Source organism: Alexandromys fortis, unplaced genomic scaffold (assembly GCF_014885135.2).
Source record: "Alexandromys fortis isolate MF-2015 unplaced genomic scaffold, M_Fortis_MF-2015_v1.1 scaffold_81, whole genome shotgun sequence".
Taxonomy (NCBI): Eukaryota; Metazoa; Chordata; class Mammalia; order Rodentia; family Cricetidae; genus Alexandromys; species Alexandromys fortis.
In genome coordinates this window covers 8,118,832-8,144,870 of record NW_026067960.1, presented here as the reverse complement: position 1 = coordinate 8,144,870, position 26,039 = coordinate 8,118,832, and the positions used below count along the sequence as shown (strand labels likewise).

At 50.1% G+C, this 26,039-nt stretch overlaps 1 protein-coding gene across 1 annotated transcript in view; it reads right to left on the bottom strand.

The window, feature by feature from the left end:
* Ntsr1 (neurotensin receptor 1) overlaps positions 1–23,708 on the bottom strand; it is a 38,680-nt gene extending 14,972 nt beyond the window's left edge. Inside the window, exon 1 of the mRNA XM_050152866.1 lies at positions 22,992–23,708. Coding sequence (XP_050008823.1) covers positions 22,992–23,708 — 717 coding nt within the window. The remainder of the gene's footprint in view (positions 1–22,991) is intronic.
* Between the last annotated feature and the right edge of the window lie 2,331 nt (positions 23,709–26,039).

Here is a 26,039-nt window from a genome sequence, read left to right as displayed (position 1 = left end):
CTTTGGAGCCTATCCTGGAACGAGTGGTTGTAGATCAGGCTGGCCTTGAACTCACAGAGATCTGCTCACCTCTGCTTCCGAAGTGCTGGGATTAAAGGTGTGCGCCACCACCACTGGGTAGTCTGCTGTCTTCTACAGACAGTGTTCTTGTAAGACAGCAGGCTGGTTTGTGCTGAGCTTTTGCCTGTTCCCAGGACTACTAGGGACAAACCTGTCAGTTTTACCCAATACTGGTTCTCCAGACCTGCTAAGGAGTCTTCAGAAGAGGACATCCTGCCCTGAATGGGTGGGGCAGGCTCTGGACCTACCCAGGCATACAGCAGAGCCTAGAGAGTGCCCCTGCCCTGGGGTAGGGAGAAACAGGAAGCAGTCTATAAGGAGAAGCAGCTGTATTAAAGGTAGCTCTACCCTGGGGAAAAGGCTTAGTCGGCAAAACGTTTTCCTTGCAAACTCGGAGTTTAAGGCTGAGGATCCTGTTTAAACAAACAAACAACCAAACAACAAACAAACAAACAAATCCCAGTGTGGTGGAGCACACTAGCAATTCCTGCACTGAGGAGGTGGAGGCAGGAAGATCCCTGAGGCCAGTCACCTTGCCAACCGGTTAGTTTTAGACCAATAAGAGACCATGTATCAAAATAATGAGGATGGCACCTGAAGAATGATACCAGAGGTTGTGTGCGTACATGCACACACACACACATGTACACATGTACACACACACGCGCGCACACACGTACACACACACTATGGAATATTTCTTTACACTGTGGGAAGATACGTCATTGTGACTGGTTTAATAAAAAAGATAAGCGGCCAGTAGATAGGCAGGTGGGATAGGCAGGACTTCTGGACAGAGAGAGTTCTGGGAAGAAGCGAGCAGAGTCACCAGCCAGATGCAGAGGAAGCAGATGGACAGTAAAGTCCAATTTCTCTCTCACACATATGAAATAATTTGCTTTGTTTTATTGAGATAGACTTTTGCTGTGCAGCCTAGGATGGCCTTAATTGTTGATCTTCACTGTAGTGTTGGCATTATAGACATGTACCACCATGGCTGGTTGTAAATAATTTTAATAAAATTTTATTTAGTTCAATTTACCCAAAATATCATTTCAAAGTGTGAAAGTATTGGTGAAGTACACTCTGTGCTCCCTTTCTTACTGATGCTTCAAAAGCTGAGCACAGCCATGGGCCGGGCAGCTATCTGTCCTGGGAAGGGAAATTTTAAGATGTTCACACTACAGCCCCATGGGGCAGCACATCCTCTTCCTGCCATTCCTCTGAAGTACCCTTGGCCCCCTCCTGGTCCTGTGAGATCCTGGGCTCACAGGTCACTCCCATCAGGATACAAGTCTCTGAACAGGTCAAGGATGGGACCTTCATCTTAAGCGGCTTATAAATCACATGCACTACGTAAGGAGGGGTGCAACACCTTCCTCTCCCTGCAAGGCCTTAGCAGCAGAGCTTGTACAATCCTAGCCGGCTGCACCCAGATTCCACCGGGTAGGGACAGGGCCCACACTCCAGAAAGGTTCCACAAAGTCTTACTGGAGATTTTCTCCCTCCCTTCTGAGTTCTTCCTGACCAAACCTCCAAAGTGACTTTGCAGCAAAGCCAAGCCTCAGGGCTGGAGGGGAGAGGAGCCTGGAGATTAGGCACACAGCTGGTCAGAGAGCAGGTCCTGAGGACCCATGCTGTGTCCCTCTTCTTCCTCTGGAACATGAAGATGGTCAGCAGAACCCTCAGCCACTGGGTTAGGCTTGGGCGCAGAACTACCTCTCACTGCATGAGCCATTAGCTGAGGTATATGCTAATTATGCACTCGGCACAATTAATCCTTGCAGTAATTGCTTGTCACGGGAACTCCGCTCACCCAGCTCAGATCCTTCAGTCTGGTTATAGCGAGACCCCAGTCAAATGTGGGACCAGGGTTAGATGTGATGGTGTATGCCTATAATCCCAGCACTTGGGAAGTAGAGGCAGCAGTTTGAAGCCAGTCTGGGTTCTATGAGAACCTACTTACGAAACAAAAAATCCAAGAGAGAGAGAGAAAAACAAAACACCTTGTTTTTTTAAAACCAAAGAGTGGTAACAAGAGAGCTACCCTATCTCGTATCCCCGCCCCCTTCTTTACTCTCCTGCTGGAACTCGCCCTGAGCTGAGTGGCAGGTGATTCACGGTGAAGGCACTTTCCAGAATGGTTTTTGAACCAGGAATGGGAAGGCTGGGCCAGGATCCACCTGGAGGAGTCACCTGCCCAGGGAAACACAGCTGTCCCCAAGATGCCTGTGGCCTCAGCCAGCTGCTGTGGAGGGAAGCAGCTTTAGTCTCACCAGGTTAGCGCTAATTCTCACCCTCTTGGGGCTGTGAATGGTGGGGACAGCCTGGCGGCTGTGCAGAGGGCTGGAGGCCCCTCCTTCCGCTGTGGTTGTAATCATGATGCATTTTCTCTGACAGATCTTCTCCAAAAGACAGCCACAGGTGCTCATGACATTTAAATTGCTTCAATTTGCAAGTCCAATGTTTACATGAATATTCACACACACACACACACACACACACACACACACACACTCCTTCCGTGGTATTCAGACCACAGCCTCCTTAGGGTGCCTTGTCTGTGCAGTGAGGTGACAAGACCCATTGATTCCCATGGTGGTTTCTCATCAAAGAATGGAACCTGAAACCTATCAACCGCCCAAACACTCAGGACTGGGCGATCTTGAAATGCATGCGGCCTGCAGACCAGAGATTGAAGATGCCTAGCTTAAATAAAATGGGCAAATACAGAATCCACCAAAACTCCCAAAGAAGAAACAGACAATTGGAAAAGTCTTCATTAAAGCAATCTAATAGATACTCAGTAACCTTCTAAAACAGGACTTGTTGGTGAATCCTGCCAAACACATCAGAGTGATACAACTCTCTTGTCTCTCTGAGAAGACAGACACATAGGAAGATTACTCCAGAACCAGAACCAGCCACAAAAATGATAAATCTAGACCATCATCTCTTAGGAACACAAAGGCAAAAACTGCAGGAAAACACTGACTAATAAACACAGCAGCACGTATGTGGTGGTGTGAACGTGCTCTCCTAAGTCCACGGGTTGGAAACTGTCTCAGTTAGGGTTTCCACTGCAATGAAGAGACACCATGACCATGGCAACTCTTATAAGGAAAACATTTAGTTGGGGTGCTTTATAGTTCAGAGGTTTAGTCCATTGTCATCGTGGTGCGACATGGCAGTGTGAAGTCAGACATGGTGCTGGAGAGGTAGCTGAGAGTTCTACATCATGCGGGCAGCAGGAAGTCACTGAAACCCTGGGTGGTATCCTGAGCATATAGGAAGTCATTGAAACCCTAGGTGGTATCCTGAGCAATACAAGACCTCAAAGCCCACCCCCACAGTGACACACTTCCTCCAACTAGAGCACGTCTACTCCAACAAGGCCACACCTCCTAACAGCGCCACTTTGGGGGCTGTTTTCTTTCAAGCCACCACAGAAACTCAATCTTCAGTGCAACAGGGTTGAGCAGTAGGACCAGTGGGAGGGTTTAGGTCTTGAGAAAGAGCCCTCACACATATGTTAATTTCATTATCCTGGAGTAAGTTTGCTATAAGAGCAAGTCCGGTCCTCTTGCCCACTCTTACCTGCTCTTACCCTGTGGTACCTTCTGCCGCACCACCAAGCCAGGCAGGGTAGTGCACACCTTTAATCCCAACACTCAGAAGGCAGAGGCAGGCAGATCTCTGTGAATTCAAGGCCATCCTGGTCTACTTAGTGAGTTCCAGGAGAGTCAAGGCTACACAAAGAGACCCTGTCTCAAAACAAAAACAAACAAACAAAGAAGGCTATTACCAAATGTGGACCCTTGATCTTGATCTCTTCAGAAACACGAAGTCAGCACACTCCTGTTCACTGTCAAGGGCCCAGTCTGTGTCACTTTGTCACACTCTGTCCCAGCTGGTTCATGTCACCCTGACACAAGCTAGAGTCACTGGAGAGGAGGGAGCCTCAGCTGAGAAAATGTGTCCATGAAATTGGAATAGCCTGTAGGCATTTTCTTAATTAGTGATTGATGGGGGAGGACCCAGTCCACTGTAGGTGGGACTACCCCTGGGCAGGTGGTTCTCTAAGAAAGCAAGTTGAGCAAGCCAGGGGAAGCAAGACAGTAAGCAGCATATTTCTTCACGGCCTCTGCATCTGCTCCTCCATGTTTCTGCCCTTTACTGCCTGGTCCTGCAGCTGTTCAATCCCAAAGTAACACAAGAGGTCTACATTAATTATAAATTGGTTGAACTATTAGCTCAGGCTTCTTCTTAACTCTTACATTCTACATTAACCCATAATTCTTATCTGTTTCAGTCATGTGGCTTGGTACCTTTATCAGTGAGGCATTCTCATCTTGCTTCTTCTGCATCTGGGTTATAACTTCAGACTGAACTTTTTTTCTTCCCAGAATTCTCCTATTCTGGTCACCCCACCTATACTTCCTACCTGGCTACTGGCCAATCAGCATTTTATTAAAATACAAGTAGCAAATCTTTACAGGGTACAAGATCATTGTCCCACAGCACTGCCCTGCTTGAATTACTGTCCTGACAATCTTTGATAATGAACTATGATATGGAAGAGTAAGCTAAAAAAAAATCCTTCCTGTCTCAATGCTTTGGCCATGGTGTTTCAGTTAATCACAGCAATAGTAACCCTGACCAAGACAAGCACAAAACAGACCCAAACAGCATAGCAAGAATTATACACTACAACTAAATGGGTTTTCCTTCTAGGTGTGCAGGAATGGTTCACTTGATTGCAACCCACACAGTCATATCAATAGATGCAAGAAAAGCTATTGACAAGATCCAAAACCCATTTGTGACTGAACTCTAAGCTAGCTAGACATGGAGAGGGTCTTCCTCAACATGGTGAATAGCAAAAGCCCCACAAATAATGTCTTACTACTGGTGAGATTATAACCCCATTAAGATAAGGAACAAGGTTTCCCAGCACCAAGCCAACTTAGCCTTGTACAATAAACCCTAGTCAATACCATAAGACAAAAAAGGGGAAAAGAAGGTATGCGTATTGGGAAGAAAGAGAGAGTTTTATATATAGATGACTCTCTGTGTAGAAAACACCAAAGACCAAACACTCTTGGAACTAGCATGATTATAGGAAGGCAAGATATATATATATATATCTAATAAACAAAATATTCAATTGCTTTCTTATATACCAGCAATGAATAATTGAAATAAAAAGAATATGTCTGTTTTTAAATATTTGTTTAATATTTATATGTGTGTGTGTGTGTGTGTGTGTGTGTGTGTGTGGAATCCAAAAGAGGCATTGGATCTCATGGACCTGGAATTACAAACAATTGTGAGCTACTCAATGTGGGTTCTGGGAACTAAACTTGGTCCTCTGGCAAAGCTCTTAACCCCGAGTCATTTGCCAAGCCCCATAATACTATATTTTCATACTAACTAAATAATGCAAAATATTTAAAAATAAAAAAATACTATTTATATTAACACAAAAAATGAGCTATGGGATAGGCATGGCTCAGTGTCTGAGTGCTTGCCTTGCATCCCGAGCATCACCAACCTGACCCAAACAAAAACTAGGCTTAGGTTTTTAAGAAGATGAAGGGATTGGAGTGATGGCTCAGTGGCTAAGAGTGCTTGTTGCTCTAGAAGAGGACAGAGTTCTGTTCTCATCACGTGTGTTGGGTGTCTCACAGCCATCACAACACCAACTCTGGGGGATCTTATGTCCTCTTCTGACCTCTGAAACCTGTGGACACTCGGCATACACGCATATCAACACCGCCAAGTCCAAGACTTGCAACAAAACTACATAGTCAAGGAGGTTTGGTCAGTTAAGCCAGCAGAGAGCCCAGAAATGGACCCACACAGGACCATCAGTGACTCTGTGGCTATGTGAGGGACGGTTCCCCCGGACAACCATCTGTGAAAGGACAGGATCTACATCTTCCAAAAACTAATCAAAACTGACCACAGACCTATATATAAAATCCAGGAAAATAAAGCAGGAGAAAAGTCGACTAGCCCTGTGGTTAATAATGAGTATGTATTCATTATTTATTTAGTTTTCTTAAGACAGGGTCTCACGTAGCCTCACACGACTTTGGATTCACAATCCTCTGCCTCTTCATCTCAAATACTGGGATTCCAGGTGTGAGATGCCACAACCAGCTGGGCTTTTAAGCAGAAGAATGTTCCATGAAAGAAAAACCAATAAACTGCACCTAATTAGAATGAATGGTATTATTAAAGACGGCACGATACTATAACATCTGTCATACCAGCATCAAAAGCCTGAGGCAGGAGGATGGCAAGCTGGAGGCCAGCCCTGGCTATACTATAAGACCCTGTCTCATAAAATCCAAACGTAGATTAAGTAAGAAGAAACCTGGGAGGCAATATTTGCAAAAGACACGTATGGTAGGCTGATCCAAAACATACAAAACTTGTAAAAATAAAACAACAACAACAACAAAAGGGTAGAAATCTACTCAGGAGCCTCATGTAAGAAACTCTACCCAACAAACGCGCACATGAAGCGGTGCTGTGTGTCCAGCCTTGCAGGACCAAAGGCCTTGAGTTGAATCAGCTCAGCTCGGCCAGGTTTGAATCAATGGAAAGAAGCATCTGGGGGCAAGTCTGTGAGGATGTTTCCAGAGAGCAAAGAAATGGGGGGGGGACACTTCTCGGGGTCTAGCATGCTGGGCTGGATAAAAGGGAAGGGGAGAGAAGCAGTCTAAGCACCAGCAGGTAAACTGTAGTGTAACCAGCTGCTTACCACTGAATCTACAGCTCCTCCTTCCTCACAGTGATGGGCCCTACAAACCAAAGTAAACCCTTCCCCCATTAAATCACTTTTGGTCAGGTGTTCGGCTATGGCAATGGGAAAAAGCACTAATATGGCAATGGACTAGAATAAAGAATGTCCTAAAACAACTCCCAAGCCAAAATCCCGATGAAGAGCACCTGGAATGTTTATCGTTGCTAGGGGAAGATGAAAGGGCGCAGCTGCTGCGGGAGACTCAGGGTGCAGCCTCTCACACAGCTAACTGACTCAGAACGTGAGGTTCCATGATTCCAGTCTTTGCTTCTTTTACCTAAAGAAGCAAAAATCTGCACAGATACGCTTATAGAAGCTTTAGTCATATTTGCAACCGAGAGGTTCTTCATTAATGGAACAATGATCACATCTAATCCAGAGATACAAAGAAATGAGTTTCCAGGCTAGGAAAAGACTCGAAGGAGCTGTGAATGAATACTAGCAAAGGAAAGAGGCTGGCCTGAAAAGTGACCTGACTCCAGCTGTATGACCTTCTGGAAAATGAAATACAGAGTTGGCTTTAAAAAAAAAAATTGCCCAGAGCTGGGGTGGGGAGGGTGAACTGATGGAGCCCAGAGCGTTGGGGAGCAGTATCGCTGTTATCCTTGATAGGCTACTATGCATCTACCCAGAGTCACAGAATGTGAAACACCAAGGAGCAGCCCTGGTATGAGCTGTCAATTCTGACTAATTCCTCAACACTTGTTAATTGTGACAATGTAGCTCACAGTGCAAGACCTTTCCCACAGAGGAAACTAACAGGTGTGTGGGGGGGAGGGGGGTCATAATGAGACATTGTCTCAAACAAATTACAAAAACCTCTCAAAAAAGTGTCCACTAATAGCTGTAATTCCTAAGGCTGGAGAGATGGCTCAGTGGTTAAGAACACTGGCTGCTTTTGCTAAGGACCGAGTTTCTATTCCCAGCACCCACACGGTGGCTTACAGCCATCTGTAACTACAGTTCCACAGGCTCTAACACCCTTTTCAGACCTCCCCAGACACTGCACGCAATGGTATACTGACATAAATGCTCTCAAATACCCACACATGAAGTAGTTTTTAAAAAGTCGTTACTCCCAACCCCTTAATTCCCCACCTGTGCTCTTGTACATTCTACCGGCAGTGGTGAGCATCCCAATCACTCTTTGTCCTGGTTTGTATTGTGTCAGGGTTTGACTTGTTGGACTGTTTGCTGCTTTGAAGCCATCTTTAGGGCCTCCCTGCACTTGGCAAAGTCCCTGTTTTGTGACACTCCCTGGTGGTCAGGCTCTTAACTCAGCTGGAGGTCCTTCCACCCCAGAGGCTGCCCTCAACCCTGTGTGCTTCTGCAGCATCTCCCCTCCACCAAAAGGAGTCCTCATGTTTCATCTCTCCTGAAGGACTGGACACCTCAGTTCCTGTGTCTCCATCTTGGTCTCTTTCCCAGCCTCCCTCATTGGAACCAGCTGCTTTAGAAAGCAGTCCCTTCTCGGCCGCAGCAGGAAGGCTGCTTAGGGTGACTCTGTGGATAGCAGGCCAGGGACATTTAAACTGTGAGTCTGGACAGGACCTTGGCATTCATTTCTCACTTTTGCATATAACTCTCTCTGGATCTAGTGGGTGGAACAAGGAAGTCTTGGGGGATCCCCTGCTAACTGGGCAGCTGTGGTTGCTTAAAAATAAACACACCTGACTGTCTCAGTATCTCCCAAAGAGTCTTTGTCCCAAGTAAGGACCCAAAGAAGACTGGTTCTGTGTGCAGGTGGCCATACTGACCAGACGACCTGGTAGATTCAACTCCATTTGCAACTGCCCCCACGTCTGCTTGGTAGAAACTCCAGCTCCCTGGGACCAGCCCCCTCCACCACACAGCGTTCATCTTCCCTCTTCTTCCTCTTTTTGTGCAAGACACAGAAGCCTGCTCCCGTGGAGCGTGTGCTGTGGAAGCAGCTCTGACAGGCGACGGGTCCCCCACAGCTTGTCTGCACCAGAAACCCACAGTTCTGGTGAAGGGACACCGAGGAATGAGCTCTCTCCGTTTTTAATAACATAGGAATTCTCGGGACCAAGGCTGGTGTGTTTTGGAGAGGAGGCTTTGCTCATGCACTCGGTGGGCTTTCTGTTTGCCCATCTAATAGAGCAGACTCAGGCTTGTGAGCGCACTCAACACATGACTAGGCAGGAGGGAAGCCTGGGGTCCTTCTGAGCAGGTGGGGGCCAATGTGTATCTGGGGAAAGGAAAGTCTGTAAAGCCTGAACAGCTCAAATCCTCTTATTGGATCATAGGTCAGATGCTGGGGTCATAGGCACCCTTAAAACACATGTTTCTTTGCCTTCAAAGCAGACTCCTTTTTCTTTCTGAAACCCTTTCTGCTATCCAACCCCAGAACCCCTCAATCGATGTAGCCCTTAATCCTCATTGGAACCTTAGGGTGGTTGTACGGAGGCAGCTGAAGAGGGGAACATATACCGTCACTACAGTGCTGGGGTTGGAGACACAGCTACTGCCCAGCAGCTTCGCAAGGCGTGGGTGCAGGCTTTAGAGCGGGTACGGGCTTTAGAGCGGGTGCTGGCTTTAGAGCCATCTGCTGACTGGACCTTGTCTCTGAGGAAGGAGGCTCACGGTTCCGGGGAGCAACCACCTTGTTTATTTCCAGCACTCCCTCCTCGCTGAACCCTGATACGTGAACCTACTTGTTCCCCCAAGGAATCCAGTTTGCTGACAGACACAGAGGGACAGCCCCAGTGCTGATGGCCACACTCGCAGGTGGGCAAGCACAGTCAGGCTAAGAAGCACCTTACTGAGCCTGTCCACACTCAGAAAAGCAGCAGGGAGCTGGGTTTGGCCTGGTCTTCCCGCTATTTGTGCAGAAGGGCACTGTTTGGCTGCCGAACGTCGAGGGAATGAGGGATGAGGGATGCTGGGGGCCTTCTGGGCGGAGTAGACTAGCATGGGGTCCATTGCCCAGGGAGAGCAGAGCTGGGTCCCATGGGCACCTCCCAGGTTCTTTCTTAGGTAGTCTGTCCTCCTCACGTTAAACTCTGCCTTTTTAAGGCAGGTGGGATGAACCAAGCATCACTTACTGGTAGCTCCCTCAACAGGAACCTGCCTTCCAGGGTCCTGAGAACCCAAGGCGCCAAGGCAACCTCCTGGCTGCTTTATTTCCTCCACTTCCTGTAGTGATTCTGTTTTGTTTTGACTTTTGAGATGGGAGTCTAGCTATTTAGCGCTATGCTTGAGTTTGGGCTGTCCACAAGGCAACCTGCTGACAGTGTTGACCAGCACAAGAGGGCCCACCAGGACGCCCACTCGTTTTGTGAATTAGTTACAAAGGTCAAGGAAAGATGCCATTAAAACTCAGTGGGGGATCATGGGGAGGGTTGAAATGCCTTCCGGTGTCAATCACAACACTCACCCTCAGCTGGGTAAGGCTGCAATGGTAGAGTCCTGGGTCAGAGTGCGGGCTGAGCAGGCCTATTTTATGCCACTCAGAACACGTTGCTGCGTCCCCTGCGTCCCATCCCACAACAGGAACGAAGTGATGAGTCTCTTGGGAGGACACAAGGCCCAGGAGGGTACAGGGAAGAGCTCCTGCCTCCTGACCAGGGCCGGTTGCTCTGCCAGGTCTCCCTAGGGCGTGGCCCTCTAGCTTGTGCCTGCAGATTCCCTGAATCTGAGCACAGCTGGTCCCCATTTCTTGCTCCTTCTGGGCTCTCCCAGGCCCTGAGGTGATGCTTATGGTAGGAACTGAGCCTAGTAAATTCCACACGGCCGGCTTTCAGGATCCCCGTAGTGGCAGCTTCATGGACCTGGGCCCTAGCAGGGGTTCTTTGGGACATCTTCAGATTGCAAGACAGAGGAGCCAATAGATAAGACTGAGGCCATGGAGGCTGTGGCAGTGGCAACCGATGGTGCTGTCACTAGATCGATAAGCTCCTGAGTTTGTTATACCGTGGGACAGGATTCTGCTGGAATCAGCTAGCCCATTCCACTTAGCAACTAGAAAAGTCTGTGACCAGGCAGGTGGGGCGGCTGGGGCGGCTGGTCAAGTCAAGGCAGCAATTAGAGGCAGCTGTGGAGAGTTAGCACAGACAGCATTTGGGGAAGAGGTAGCCAGTGGAGGAGCTGTCTACCTTCTCCTGGGAGCCTCACTGGCATGTGTCTAGGAGCCCAGCAAGAACAACACCTCAGCAAGAAATGGGACAGAACAGAAGATAACGGGGCTGTTGCAGCCCAGGGGTCACCGTGAAGGCAGACACTCCGTATGAGAGGGCAGAGGCACAGCCTGCCCTCCCTGTGTTCCGCCTTGCTCCAGCAAGGGAGGCTAGAAACAAGCCCAGCTCGAGGTCCACCCTTGCTGACCTTGGGAATCATCTTCAACCATTGTAGACAGGGGTGGGATCTTTCGAGGCTGCAATGGGATCTTTCTGTTTTGTTTTTATGTTGTATTATATTTACCTGTAATCAAGGTCCCCAGTGTACCAGCTAGGCTTAACTCAAGGAACAGCAGTGACGGTGCCCTGGGACCAGCAAGACCAGACCTTGGATCCAGTCTCTGTCTTTCTTTTTAAGGTATGCTGAGATAACATGATGATGACAACGTGTGTATGTGTGTGCATACACACGTGTGCAAGTGTGCGTGTGTGTGCGTACCAGTGTGTGCATATGTGTGCATGTATGTGCCTGTGCATGTGTCTTCAGCCTCTCAACCTGTAAATATAGCCTTATTTTGGAAAAGCGTTTCTGTAAAATATACTCAGATTTAGATGCAATTGTGCTGGTTCGTGGCAAATGGCTAGAGAGGACAAGGTGGTGCAAAGACCAAGGCCATGAGCCAAGGACACTTGAGTTCACCACGCTGGAAGAAGAGGAAGGAGCCTCCTAAGCCCCTGGAGGAAACACGACCCTGAGACACACCTCTAGTCCCTGGAGCCACCAGAAAATATATTTGCACAGTTGTGAGTCAGCAGTGTCAGGCCCTGGATCAGGGCAGCCACAGATCCCAGGCTTTGCTCTCAAACGTGTCTGGGGTTAGAGCAGTTTAACGCATGGACATCCATACAGTCCTGGTGATTTTCTTCAGGAGCTCCGTGAGCACCGCCTGGCTGATCTGCCACCGACACAGGTATTTTTAATACATTAGGCGGTTCCTTTTAAACAAGCTGTCAGCAAAATTAATTGCAGGAAGTTTAACAGGCGCTAACATGCCTAAGAGCCCTGCAATTACCGGCTTCCAGTCTGCAGTCGCATTTGACAGCCTGGGGGCCCTAGGGGTGCCTTGGCTGCTCCAGAAATAATTTCTTCTGCCGGGAGGTGCCTGACCTGACCCCAGATTACTGCCCCGGCATCTGAGCAGATTCTGGAGTCTCTAAGGTGCCGAGCACCTGATAATCCTTCTCTGCTTGGGTCAGAACTGCAGGACTCTGAGTCAGATTTGGTTCAAGGCACATTCATCTTCTGGAATTCAGTTCAGCCCTCACGAGGGAAAGTCCTTGGGGAGTACAATCCATCTCGGCAAAATGGATTCTGAGGCTAGGCAAAACCTGGGGTCTCACACTCATGTGAGATGAACGGGGACAGAGGAGCCTTTCAGGATGGCCATTCTGTCCCCATCCCCAAAAGCACAGCTGATACACAGAGACTACGGTGGCACTGGTGTCTCACCCTGACCTGCTGTCACAGGAAGACCCCTCTGGGGACTGTGCAGGAGTGGAGAGGCCTTCACAGCAATCTAAAAGCTTCTCCTGAGTGTGGTTCTGGATTATCAGGAGAATACAGAGGCAATGCCAGGGGCTCTTGGCCTGAAGGCAGTCAAGACAAGGGAGTTTTAAGTGGCTGAGTCTGAGGGTCCTTGGGTTGTTTTGTGTCTTCAGAGGTGCTTGGCAGACACCAGCAGCTGAGGGCTTAACGAGCTGGGCGCTGGGTCCGGGAGGCAGGTCCTAGAGGGCTCTGAACAGGGTGGGATTCCTCCTCCTCCTCCTCCCTAGGCAATAAACCTGACTCTGGACAGTTGCTTCCTACTGTGCATATCCTGCCTGCTGCAGACAGGTTTAGACAGGTTTATAAACGAGCCAGTCCCACCTGGATCCCGACCAGCTCTGAGGCCTGCATGTCTGTCTGGCACTCAGTTCCCGCGTGACAGGACCCAGATGTGCCCCACGCTCCTTGACCCCCAGGAGCTGGGGATGCTGTGGTTCTACTGAACCCTTGGAAATCACACGCTGGACCGACGGCTGGCTGCGAGTGTTTACATCTTAGCAGTTCCCAGGGAGAGATTATTTCCAAACAGCTCCTGGACTCTCTGAACTTCTCTGAGGGGCTGAAAGTGGGGCATCTTTAAAGAGAAGAACTGATTTCGAGTTACAAGAAAACAAAGCTCTCCCAAGAACGCTCTTAACCTTTAAATACGCCAAAAGAGAGTTACTGGAACTTACAATTAATTCACCTTCTCACAGACAACTGGCTAAGCGTGTTGAAATCCAAACAATTCTGCTACTTTTTGTAAGCCTTCATGTAAGGCTTGCTGAACATTTGTCGAGCAAGTACCTTCCTTTGTTATGTCCTCCTTACACGTTGTTGGAATAATTTCTTCAAGCCAAGGTTGTGCATCTTGGCTGTCTGGGATATTTGTGGATGTAGGCACTGTTTAAAGTCAGGAGAAGGCTTTCGCCTGAGATCCTGGACAAGCTCAGCTGCTATAAACAGCCATAAATCCTCACCGGGTGCCCAAGGCCCTGCATCCTGACGGGCTATGGACTGTGCCCAGCACCAGAGGCTCTCCTTCAGTCCTCTCTTTGGGGATGTTTTTGTGATGGAGTCTTTGGGAGCTGGAGTCTTTGTTAGGACAGCTCCTTTAGCCAGCAAGGCCGGTTCAGGGACAGGGCTGTGAATCCACACAGGGCTTCTCTGTGGGTTCTGTGCTGGTAGGGCCAGGTGCAGACAGAACATGGAAGGCTTCTTGGTGGTCGAAGTCAGAGGGGAGGGGCTGTTTCTACACTGCTCTCCCAGCAGAGGATGGCCTACACTAACCTTTCTGACAGGTTGGAGCAAACCCCCATCAGTGTGTGTGTGTGTGTGTGTGTGTGTGTGTGTGTGTGTGTGTATTGTCCTCTTCCACTCAGCATAGCATCAAATACAGCCTGAGCAATCTGAGGATACCTTTCACCTATGGAGTCTCCTCCTTTAAAGGAATGGAACAGAGCCCAGACCCCTGGTCAGTGTCATCTACAGTGTTTATTATTAATTAAAATACTATCAAATATGTAAAGAAATAGGAAGAGGTGACCCACTGACAAGGAGAAGTCACATGGTGCAGACCCCAAGGTACACCGGGGAAAAGTGGGAGGCACCTATGTGACTCACTGCAGTTCCCCGTCTACAGATTCTGATAGGATGTGCGGGGGTGGCCCTACTGGGGCGTTTACCACTGCACCATGGAGATGACTCTGAAAAGCCAGCAGAGAGGAGATGGAGAAAAAGAGCCCTAGAAGCTGAGGATCATGGGAGGAGATCTGAGAGAAGACAGAAAGGGACCCACTGAAGCTGCATCTGACCCAACGGGAGTCCTGGGATTGTCCTCGAATGGCGTACGCACGTAGCTCGCCGTGAACCGAGACTAAGATGAGTGTTCAGGGAAGAACTAAGGACTTAGCCGTGGTACTGACGCTGGCAACACCCTCAGCAGATGGAGCAACCAAGGGGCTCTACTGGAATGCCTGCTCACCTCAAGAAAAACACCAGCATTCTCCAGGGGTTAACATAACCCAGATTACCACAACAAAGTTTAAAATGCTTAGGAAACAATCCCAAGTTACCATTGAACAGTTAAAAACACTGGCTGCTCTTCCAGAGGACATGGGTTCAATTCCCAGCACCCCCACATGGAAGCTAACACATTTCTGTAACTCTAGTTCCAAGGGCTCTGACACCCTCACATAGACATACAAACACCAATGCTTATAAAATAATTCGGGCACCTTTAATCCCAGCACTCAGAAGGCAGAGGCAGGCGGATCTCTGTGAGCTGGAGGCCAGCCTGTTCTACAGAGAGAGTTCCAGGACAGGCTCCAAAACTACAGAGAAACCCTGTCTTGAAAAACAACAACAACAACAAAGCTCCAGGAATACGACTCAGTCCAAAGGCAAAGACAATCATTAGATCCATCCATGGGATTGTTACAACCACAATAACAGCCCACTAAGGAAAACAAAGGCAAAGCAAAAGTACTCTGTCTGGCCAAGAGACTAGAATCTCTGGCCTGGGTGAAGACCTAACCCTCCTGCTGGGCCTGGTCAATCAACTTAGGAAGGTGGGCTCACCTTAAACTATGCTAGAGAGGTAGAGGAACGATTTCCCCTTTCAGGGAAGACTGTTCTCTCTGCTCCCAGAATTCCCCAGGGCAGTCCCTGATTCCCCATGAGGCCCAGCTGTGTTATCTCACTTTTCTGGAGCCTGAATCCAAACGGGACCCCTCCTCCAGCCTTTTCTGTTTCTTTTGCGTGCTAGCCAGAAGCTGTGTATGTTTTCTGACACTTTGGGCTCCTTCACTCTTTCTCTATAGTACCCCCACCCGCCCCTGTTCTGTGACCGTGTGTCTGCCGTGTGTCTGGCCACCATGGCAGCTTAAATGCCCGCCCCCCATTCTTCTTCAGACAGCTGCTGAGATTTATATGGCACCTGGCCTGGAAGTTTTTCTTTTTAAACTTTAATAAACCATTCTTGAGCTTCTGCTTGAATCCGTTCTTAAATTCTTTTGTGCACGAGACTAAGAATCGGAAGAGGGAACCACAATGTCTCCCATATCATCTGGTGACCACAGAAGAACCTAAAAGTTCAGTAACAGGTGGCCCAAAGGAAAGAAAAATCAAGGCTGTAGCAGGCACTCGGCACACATGGTAGAATCCCAGCGCTTGGGAAGGTGGGGGAGGAAGGTATATGTCCGAGTATAGCCTGGGTAGCCTGGGCTACACCATAAGCTCTTAACGTCAAGACAAAAACAACAACAGCAAAAAGCAAGCATCTGACCGTGTTCCTTGTGGTACAGAACTCTCTGAATGAATGGGAAGACAAGAGCTCATGAAGGAGAAAGGCTGTATGACAAGACCCACCGAAACTTCAGAGGTAAACTAAACACCAGTTAAAACCATCAGTACTTACATAATAATCTGTTGCTAACGGAACATTCCGCCTCTGTTTCCTGCAATATCTATCAGTGTAGACTATTATCTTGGGTAGAACCGTCTCTAACAAACTAAATTTACATCATATGAGTATATCCTCTGAAAACAATAGAATTGAGTTATAAATGGATATAGTACGATGGCATCTGGAAAGATCTCAAAGCCTCTAGAAGTAAAAAACACTTCTAAACAGCCCAAAGGTTGAAAAGGGGTCTTAACGAAAATAAGAAAATATTTCAATGAGAAAGGATATACTCTCAACAACAACAACAACAAACAAACAAACCCAAACCTCGAGATGCTACTAAAGCAGGGACTTCTGAAGAATTTTGTAGCATTAATTGTTTTTATATTAAATAATGAAGTTCATGCTGGACATGATAGCACACACCTTTAATCCTAGCACTCGGGAGTCAGAGGCAGATGGACCTCTGAGTTTGAGGCCAGCCTGGTCTAAAGAGTGGGTTACAGGAAAAACAAGGGCTACACAGAAAATTCCTGTCTCTAAAAACCAACAACAACAATATTATATAGTGAAGTTCTTAAGTCAACAATCTGTAAGTTTTCACTATAAGAAGTCTAGACTAACAAACCAGGTGTGGCAGCTTACACTGAAATGCTGGGATAAAGCCGGAGGATTGCTGAAAATGTACGGTTAGCCTGGGCTCCAGAGGGAGACCCTATTTTAGAAACACAAAACAAGAAAAGCAGTCTCATCAGTTCAGGGAAAAAACAATAAATTAAACCCGAGAGAAACAGACTTAAGAAATGAAAAATTAATATAAATTAAATTGGAGACACAACATGGAAACTGGAGGATGTTGTGTGTAGGAGCGTCTGGTAAATGTATGCCTGTTCACCACTTCCTCACGGCGCATGCTGTGCCCAGGGAGTCCAGAGGCCATGTCCGATCCCCTAGGATTGAGTTACAGGTACTTGTGTGTGGCTCTGCGGGTGCTGGGAACGAGACCTCAGGACTCTGGAAGAGCAGCCAGCGCTCCTAGCCACGAAGCTAATTCCTCTAGTCTTGGAATTTCTTTTTTCTTAAAAATTTTTATTTATTTTCATTTTATTTGCATTCGTGTTTTGCTGGCACATGTGTCTGTGTGAGGGTGTCAGATCCCCTGGAGCTGGAGTTGCAGACTGTTGTGAGCTGCTATGTGGGTGAGAGAGGAAGAAGAGGAGGAAGAGGAAAGGAGGAGAGAGAGAGAGACAGAGAGAGAGAGAGAGAGAGAGAGAGAGAGAGAGAGAGAGAGAGAGAGAGGAAAGAGAGCACGGATCTGGCATCAGGCCTTTGCTTGCTCTCCCAGCCCCAGTCTAAGCTGCTCTCTGGAATAATGGACCAAGGTAGCGGTTTCCTCACTGCTCCCAACATTGTTTCCTGAGAGGCAGAAAGACAGATCTGTCCTCTTAAAGCATTATGCCTCTGTACTCCTGTGCTGGGAAGCTGGCCGCTGCTCATTTCCTGGAGTGAAAGCCACAGCATCGTCTGTCTACTAATGCTCATGGCTCCAGCCACCCCAGCTTCCTCCCAGTTCCTCAGGCACACACAGCACAGGTCCTTCCCTGTGGCCGGACCCTGCACACTACCCCCTGGCAGCCTACCAGAGATCTGTGACCTGCCAAGCTGTGTCCCCGATCTTAACGCCTCCATTCTCAGAGGACGATTCCTCAGAATAAGCTGCAGGAGAGACCTGGTCCTGGACTCTGCCCCAGACAGCAGGTATCTCTCAAAGGAGGTGCATAGGTGCTGGCCAGCTGGCTGTGTTCCCTGACCTAGGGTCATGTGAACCGTGTGGAGCGTCAAAGATGGATGATAGAACCGCTCTCAGGCTCCCGTGAAGAAAGCATCCTGGGAGTAATAGCACCTTGTGTTTTGCTGTTCTAGAAAGAGCCGTGCCCGCCTGTGAATCTGCTGTATCTCTGTTGTTCCCCGAGGTGAAGGGAATCCTGCATGTTGTGAATTGAAAGTGCCTCCAATCCCTGGCAGTTTCAAGTGTTGAATACAAACCAACCCATCTACTGTCGGCAGGTGAGGAAACCAAGCGCCCTGGGTCCTGTAGCTGACATCTATAGAGTGGAAGTTTGAACTGCTCTGGACTGCGGCCCTGGGGTGGGCAGCCCCCAAACTGTCCACTCCTGAGTGATGGCTCAGGTGCTGGACTAGCCAAGTCACCAACTGTGTCTGGTTTGCCTTCCAAGCCAGCCCTGGCGCTGACAGAGTGGCCTCCAATGGACACAAGTGTCTGGTTTGAAGAAGGTAGAGGGTACTTTCAACTTGGCCAACCTGATCAAAAGTCCTGTTCTAGTTTGCTTTCTGTGTCTGTGATGAAACACGGACTGATAGCAACGTGGGGAAGAAAGGGTTTGAGAATCTCTCCTCCCCTTAAACACAAACAGCTAGAAAAGAATACAAGGTTGTGTAATTATGGTTCGGGAAGTGCAGACAGACAGACAGACTTTCCATCCTATTGTGCAGTCTGATATGAGCCCTCCACGTCAGCTTGGTTCAGAGACCTCACTGTTTGAACGTGACCATGGGAGCATCTCGGTCACATTATCAGACTCCATCAACCAGTCTCTGCCTCCTGGTACAACATATAAGACCATGGCATGAGGTTCTTCTAGAGGACATCCTCACTGACCTTGACACCCCACAAGAGGGTGGCAGATGAAGCCCTTGATGAGGCCTAAGAGCCCAGAACCTGGATATTACAGGAGCTACAGGTGCAGCCTCTGAGCTGCCCTGGAGCAGGCTCCTCCCCCAGGACTCGTTCTCTTCTCTTCGCTCACCTCCCAGAAACGCTGGCCCTTGACAGTCAGATGGTCACACCGGACAAGTGCTCTCTCAAGCCACCTGATTAACACGAATATATGGTCCCACCCCCATTGTTTTCTGAGAAGCAAGGTCCCAGTACGGACCCCACTGGGTTGCCTGCATGTCTTCATCCTTCATGTCCTGCCTTGCTAGGCCAGGCCAGCAACAAGGCCAGATCACTCTGTTCTCAGTGTTACCTCCTCCTGAAAGACCATCTCAGTCCTCCTTGCTCCTCATAGCTTCAGAATCTTACCCACGATGCCCAGTTACAGTCTATAGTCTGAACACCGATTTCATAAGCCAAATTCCACCCCACCCCACACCCAAGTCCTCTCTGACCAGGTTTTACTATATAGACCAGTCTTAGTCTTCCTGAGAACAAAGATTACAGATATATACCACTATGTCCAACAATATATAGCATGTTGGGCCTTTAAAAGCTTTGACCAGGGGCTGGAGAGATGGTTCAGTGATGAAGAATGCTTCCTGCTCTTCCAGAGGACTGGGGTGTGGATCCCAGCATCCACTTTAGACGGCTCGCAGTCTCGCAACTTCTGCTCCATCCAGGGTACAACCACATACAACCTCACATACACATATAATAATAATAATAATAATAATAATAATAATAATAATAAATCTTCAATTATCAGTCTGATCACACATACACCTTTAATCTTGGCACTCTGGAAGCAGAGGCAGGTGGATATCTGTGAGTTTGAGGCCTGCCTGGTCTCCAGGACAGCCAAAGCAACACAGAGAAATCCTGTCCCCAAAAAACAAAACAAAACAAAAACCCCTTTAGTCATCAGGATGGCAAGATTGTACAGTTGTGTAAAACTGCTCCCCCCGCCACACCTGACAAGCTGTGTTTGACACCCGGGCCTCACAGTGGAAGGAGAGAACGGATTCCTAAAGGTATTTTCTGAATTCCACATACGTATACCTTCACTTGAGTGTGCGCAAACACACACACACACAGAGAGAGAGAGAGAGAGAGAGCAATTTAAAAAGCAAACTTTGATCATGAAACACTGTAAATATATACAAAAGAGATCAATACCCAATGCTTACTATTGCTTCGCCTACACACCCCTGTGACCTTTTGCCCAGACTGCGTTTCTGTAAACTATTGGAACCAATTTTCTTCTTTGTGGAGACAAAGTGATTCTCCTTTCCTGATCACCTCTGAGCTGTCTGGGTGCTCACCACGCTACCTTGCAATTGATCTGCTGTAGACTTGAGGCAGCGGCTGCGGGCACCGCTTCTCCCTGTATGGATTGTAGCCTCTCCTGTCCCTGGGAAGGAGAACGTACCCTACCCAGCGCTGCTGCGGCATCTAAAGTTAGGTCCGACTACAAGAGGAATACTTCCATTTTCACTGGAAAAGGGCAGTCTGAGGATCACTGAGAAGATGGTGGATTGAGGATGGGCAGTCTGTGGGCTCACACTTCATCCCCATGGGTTCACAGACGACAGAGCATGTCTGGTTCCTGGAATTACGGACACAGGACCTAGATAAGCTGTAGTCTGGGATACAGGCTTCAGGGTCAGCAACAGGGAACTATAAGGCAGTTATAGAATGGGTCAGAGCAGGCAGCAGGAGCAGGACAGTTACAGGTCGGAGCAGGAAGCTGGTCTGGGTGGCATAAGGGCCACATAGGGCTCAGGATTGGGCAGGTACATGTGACAGTCTTGGGGAACCCTTGGACACCATGAAGTCCCCAAGTCTCCAGCTCTTCCTCCTGTCCCTAGTGTAGGAACCAGGTCTCGAGCCTTGGGAGAAGCTGGACACCAGGCTTCTCCTGATTCTTTGCTTCTCCCACTGCCTACCCATCCTGTTAAGACCTCCGAACACCTGCTCTCCAAACAGTGACTGTTCTCAGTTGCTCAGGTTTACCACCTAACTTTAGGCTCATTTTTGAATAATTCCCATTTACAAGTGCTTAAGATGGAATCCTTAAAGTGTGCAGAGTAGCCAGTCCTCACAGAAGGCGCTAAGGCAGGGGGATGTCCCTGTTTTGGAAAGAGGCCAGCACATTAATACTTCCAAATATGACCATGATGGTGGAGGCATGGGAAGGCCAGCCCTGACTGGGGACACTCCGTAGAGCAGGAGCTATGCACTCAGATCTGCTTCAGTACTCAGACATCCTGGTGGGTACCACAAACCCCACAACCCCAGGAAGCAAACCACACAGGAGAAGTCAGAGGGTCCAGGCCTCTGATGAGGAATGGTCTCATCAAGCACCCAGAAGAGTTGTGTTCCCAGCCAGAGCAGCCTGGTCAGCTGTTAACGTCAGATGGACGGAGAACACGCTGTGATCAGTCGCTCCAAGAATGAGCCCGAGTCTTCTAAGGAAAAGTGGAAGCCCTGTTCTCTGGGGCCACGAAGGCAGCCAGCAGACACTTAGGAAACACTCAGCCAACACCATGTCAGCTACAGAAGGGAGCCTGGCCAAGCATAGGTGCTCAACAAGCCCCAGACATCAGAGCTTTGGGAGGGAGGAGACATACTGTCACATAGCTGTGGCTCCACCAGGGGTCCTGCAGGAACCTCTGAAAGGGCAATGTCTAGGAGAAAAGGATGGGTTGTATTTGCCCCCTTGCCGAGGCCCCACAGTTGGAGAGGTTGCCATCCACAGGCGCTATGGCCTGAGAAACCCCACTTCCTACGAAGTTGATCAAAGACAGGAACTTGAAGGAAGAAACATGACTCAAAGGGAGCAAGAAGCTCCTGTGATTAGCCACTGTTTGCCACATGGAGCATGCTTGTCTCAATGTGCAGGCTCTCTATAGACAGAGAAGCTGAGCACTTACCCCTGCTAAGAGTGGCATCTCAGGAGGGGCCCCGTATAGAGACACTTGTAGCATAAGTGTGTTTCTGGTCCCATGGCCCACCTCAGAGATGATCTGTTGAGTTAAATACTGCCCAGCCTCTGAGGGCCTATTACAACCCACCTAGCATTGCTGGTTTCTGCGTGGCACCTGGACAGACCATGTGGCTTCCAAAGTGACCATGGAATCCTGATGGGAGACGGTGGGAGGGAGGCTATGGATGGCTTGGTGAGGAATGTGACTGACGTATGGGACAGCTAGCTTCCCTGGAGACCCCTCTAACATGGCAGGAGCCCCTCTGCAGACCCTCCCATTCTCTGGCTTCTTTGCCCAACCTCGGGTGAAGGACAACCCTCTGTACCTCCATGGTTGCCCAGGGACTGGGGCCAAAAAATTGTTCAAAACTTCCCCCCCCCTTTTTTTTAAATTATTTTTCAGACAGGGTCTCACTATGTAGCCCAGGCTTGCCTCAAACTTGTAAGCCTCCTGCTCCAGGCTGGAGTGTTTGGCATTATTGTGCCTGGCTTAAAGTGTTTTTTCTGCTCTGGCTTCCCCTGTGGCTACCCTCCTCGATCTTCCTTGCCTCATCACACCCAGACACCCCAGACTGCTTTGTAGAAGCATCACCACTAGCAGCCACAAGGGCACTGCCTGCGAGTGCTTTGTCACCCTGGGGTCCTGTGAACCCCTCCCAGGCCCCCAGGGACCTCCTCAATGTTATGATCACCTCACTTCTCAGATGAGAAAACTGCAACTCAGCTAAGACTGTGACCAGGCTCCAACTCCTGGGTTTGGGTCCAGGAGAGGCAGCCAGAGACACTGGGGGCCAGTCGGTGGGGGTGTCAGACAATCCTGTAATCTCTTGAAAGGCTGAAGCCAGCCCTCTCTCCTAAGAGTACCCTCAGATTACATTAGATAACAGGAGGGGAGGAAGGAGGGCGGGGCGGCAACTGAGTGAGAAAGGTTGAGGAAAGAAGGATGAGCTGCTGGAGGTTCTGCCCCTTCCCTGCCTCCTGCGAGCACCCTGGCTGAGCTCTTTCAGCATGCAGCACTCAGGGTGATGTCACAGGGCCTACGTGGGGACAAGGGAGAAGAAAGTGCTGCTGGGTGCAGTTCTTTCCTCAGGCATCACTGTTGTGTCTCCCCAAGTGGTGCCTTGACTCACTGGGGCTTCTGAGGTGCCACTGCTGAAAGTCCCTTTGTGGTCCCCAGGGAAAGGAGCAGCCAGATAGGAACAGTGGCTGCCCTGGTGCGCTCCCTAACGTGGCATCGTCTGAGTCCCCACTTAGACACTCTTACCTGGATGACGACCTTAACGGTGGCTGTGTCCACGATGGGCGTGCACACCAGGCCACCGGGGTGCCGGCCATCAGCACTGCGGTTCTTTAGGCCCATGGTGAAGAGCATGGGCACAGCTAGCAGCCCTGAGGCTAGCCATATAGCGCTGATGAACTTCTTGGTGCGGCTACGGGACATGAGGGTCTTGGCCTTGAAGGGATGGCAGATGGCCAAGTACCGCTCCACACTCAGGCTGGCTACATTAAGGGCTGTGGCATAGGTGCAGGCATCGCGCAGGAAATAGTAGCCACGGCAGCCGGCATCCCCAAAGGCCCAGGGATGGTGCACCCAGATGAAGTTGTACAGCTCCACAGGCATGGCCAGCAGCAGGATGAGCAGGTCGGACAGCGCCAGGCTGCCCAGGTGGTAGTGCACAGTGCTCTGCAGACTCTGCAGTGACTTCTTCCGCGCCAGGGTGAAGGCTGTCACTGAGTTGCCCACAGTGCCCACCACAAAGAGCGCCAGGTATACAGCGGTCACCAGCACCTTGGAATAGATGTCAGTGTTCACGTCCAGGTCGCTGTTGGGCGCTGCCAGGACGGATTCCGAGGTGTTGCCAGAGCCATTGCCCAAGCCTAGCGCCAGGAGCACGGCCTCCAGTCCTGACTGCGGTCGGGGGAAGGGTTGGGCTCCTGGTTCACCAGGAGCGCCCTGCGGCACGGAGCTGTTGAGACGCATGGTGGGCGCCGGGTACCTGGCTTTGTCCTGCACCTTTGCAGGTGGAAGTTCCTCCGGGGTCAGGTGAGGAGCCGCCCAGAGGGAAGGGTGCGGAAGCTAAGGGGGGCGTGCCGTCCAGCTGCGAAGCGCAGCGCGCGATCCAGACGATTCTGGGAGCTTTGGGGCTCGCGACGTGCCGGCACCGTGATCCTCTGTCCTTTCTCCTCCGGAGTCTGGGATCTGCCTTCTGGCTTCGTTTTTCCTCCGCACCAGTCCCGAAACTGCCCCGAATCGGGGCTGCTTCGACCTCCAGATTCTGTGGTTGGTTCTCTCCACGCCTGGGTGGCAGCAACGTCCTCAGGACCGGGACCCTGCTGGCTTGTGCTTCGCTGGGCGATCCTGTGGCGCAGAGCGGAGCGCACGCACGGCTGCTCAGCGTGCTCACCCTCGTTCTGCCTCTTCTGCTTCGAGCTCTCCCCGCACCCCGACTTCGCACACCTCCTGCTGCGCCGGAGCCTGCGGGGCTCCTCGCGCCTCCACTGAGCTGGCGGCTGCGCGGCGCGCCCAGCAGTGGAGGAGGGTGTTGGAGAGGCAGAGAGGCGGCCCCAGCCACTGTCCCCTCCCCACCCGGGTACAGACTGACGGTCGCCCCTGAACGCTACTGGGAACAACCTGGGATGGGATGAGCACCTCAGAGAACCAGGATTCCTTATGGGGTGTGGCAGAGTGAGGGGATATTGGACCTTTCCTTTCAACCTCTTCGGGGCAGTACAATCTTCCCTTTTCCCATCGTTTGTACCAACTTTCCTACCCCCCAAAGGAAGCAACCCCATGTCGCCTCCAACTCCATCAAGGCCATGGGGGTATACTCGGGAAGGCGGAGAAGGAGGCGGCACCCTCCTAGCACGGCAGGGTCTTTGTACAGCTGGCTGGGTTCCCTCCCTTCTGGGTGCCTGCAGGGTGCCTTGAGCACCCAGGGGGGTTCTAGCCTGTGCAGGGTTGGGTGAGGGAAAGCAGAGAGCAGGAAGGCAGAGCAGCCCAAGCTCTCCATCGGGGCTCAGGCAACCCCGCGATCTTCTGCTGCCCTTGGGTTTGATGCCCTCTGTCACCTAGATTTGGTCACTAGCAGTCACTCTCAGGACCGGGGCAGGGCAGGTTTGTGAGTGACACAGAGAGGTATCTGTCCTTTCAGGAAACACTGCCGCCTGTGCACTCAGCCCAGCTCAGCCTATCCCAGGGGACCCTTCCCTTGTGGACCAAAGGAACAATGGCCTCTGCATCTTGTCCTCCCAGGCAGGGGCCCTAGTAAGAGCTTCCAGGCTTGCTGTTATCTTGCTTGCCCCAGGGCCGCTGCCTCTATTTCTCCACTTAGCCCTCTTGGCCCTTCTGCACTCTTCCGGACAACTCCTACTGGATCCTGCGGAGTCCCAGGGCAGGAGGGAAGGCTCACCAACTGCAGTCCTGCAAGGACGTAGCTGGCTGCATCTGCTGTGTTGGAAGTAGGAAACCTGAGTGGGTGATGAGAGACAGGACTCGGACCAGGGACCCAAACTTGACCTGAAACCCAGGCTCAGCCAACAGGGAGACTCTCAAATTAATACCCTCAACCTGCTTTGGTCTCGCCTGCTCAGACAAAAGTTGGTCTTCTCACTAAGGAATCTTCACACATGAAAAGCAGTGTTTAAACATTTGGTCTTCAAAGGAAACAACTGTGTCCCCTTGCTAGAAACCAGTACAGCAGGCTACAGGGGATGAACGTGCCTTTAATATTTGGACAAGTGTCTCTGCCTTCCTGAACCTTAGCTCCTTCCTTTGTCGAAGGGAAACCTAAATCTGCACTGATGGTTTCTGGTCGATTGCCCATCTACCGTGCAGGTAAGGCAGGCTTGAAAACTGCCCCAGATGAGACAGACACTGGGCACCAGTTAAATGAGCAGAGCAGGTGGTGGTGATAGGGTTAGGAAGTAAGAGCCCTAGTCTGAAGCCGTCAGTCTGAGGACGCAGTCTGAGGCAGCAGTCAATCTGAGACACAGACTGAGGAGAGGCTCGCCCCTTTCCTCTGAGCATGCATAGGGGTAAGAACTCTAGTGCCTGGCCGCTCTGCTTCTCAGATCCTTCAGCTTTCATCCCCCTGATAGCTGACTCTGAGATTTTATTATTAAGAGCAATTGGAATTTGTGCAACACTGGGCTCCATCAAGCCCACAAGCCCACACCTCACTGCCCAGTGGTGTACTTGGTCCAACCCAGAGCCCACCACCAATGCTGCCATCTGTCCTCCTCCATCGGGGGCCGCCAGAGGAGGGCCTTCCCAGTGACCACAGGAGTATACTCTTCCGGCAGCAGGAGCTGC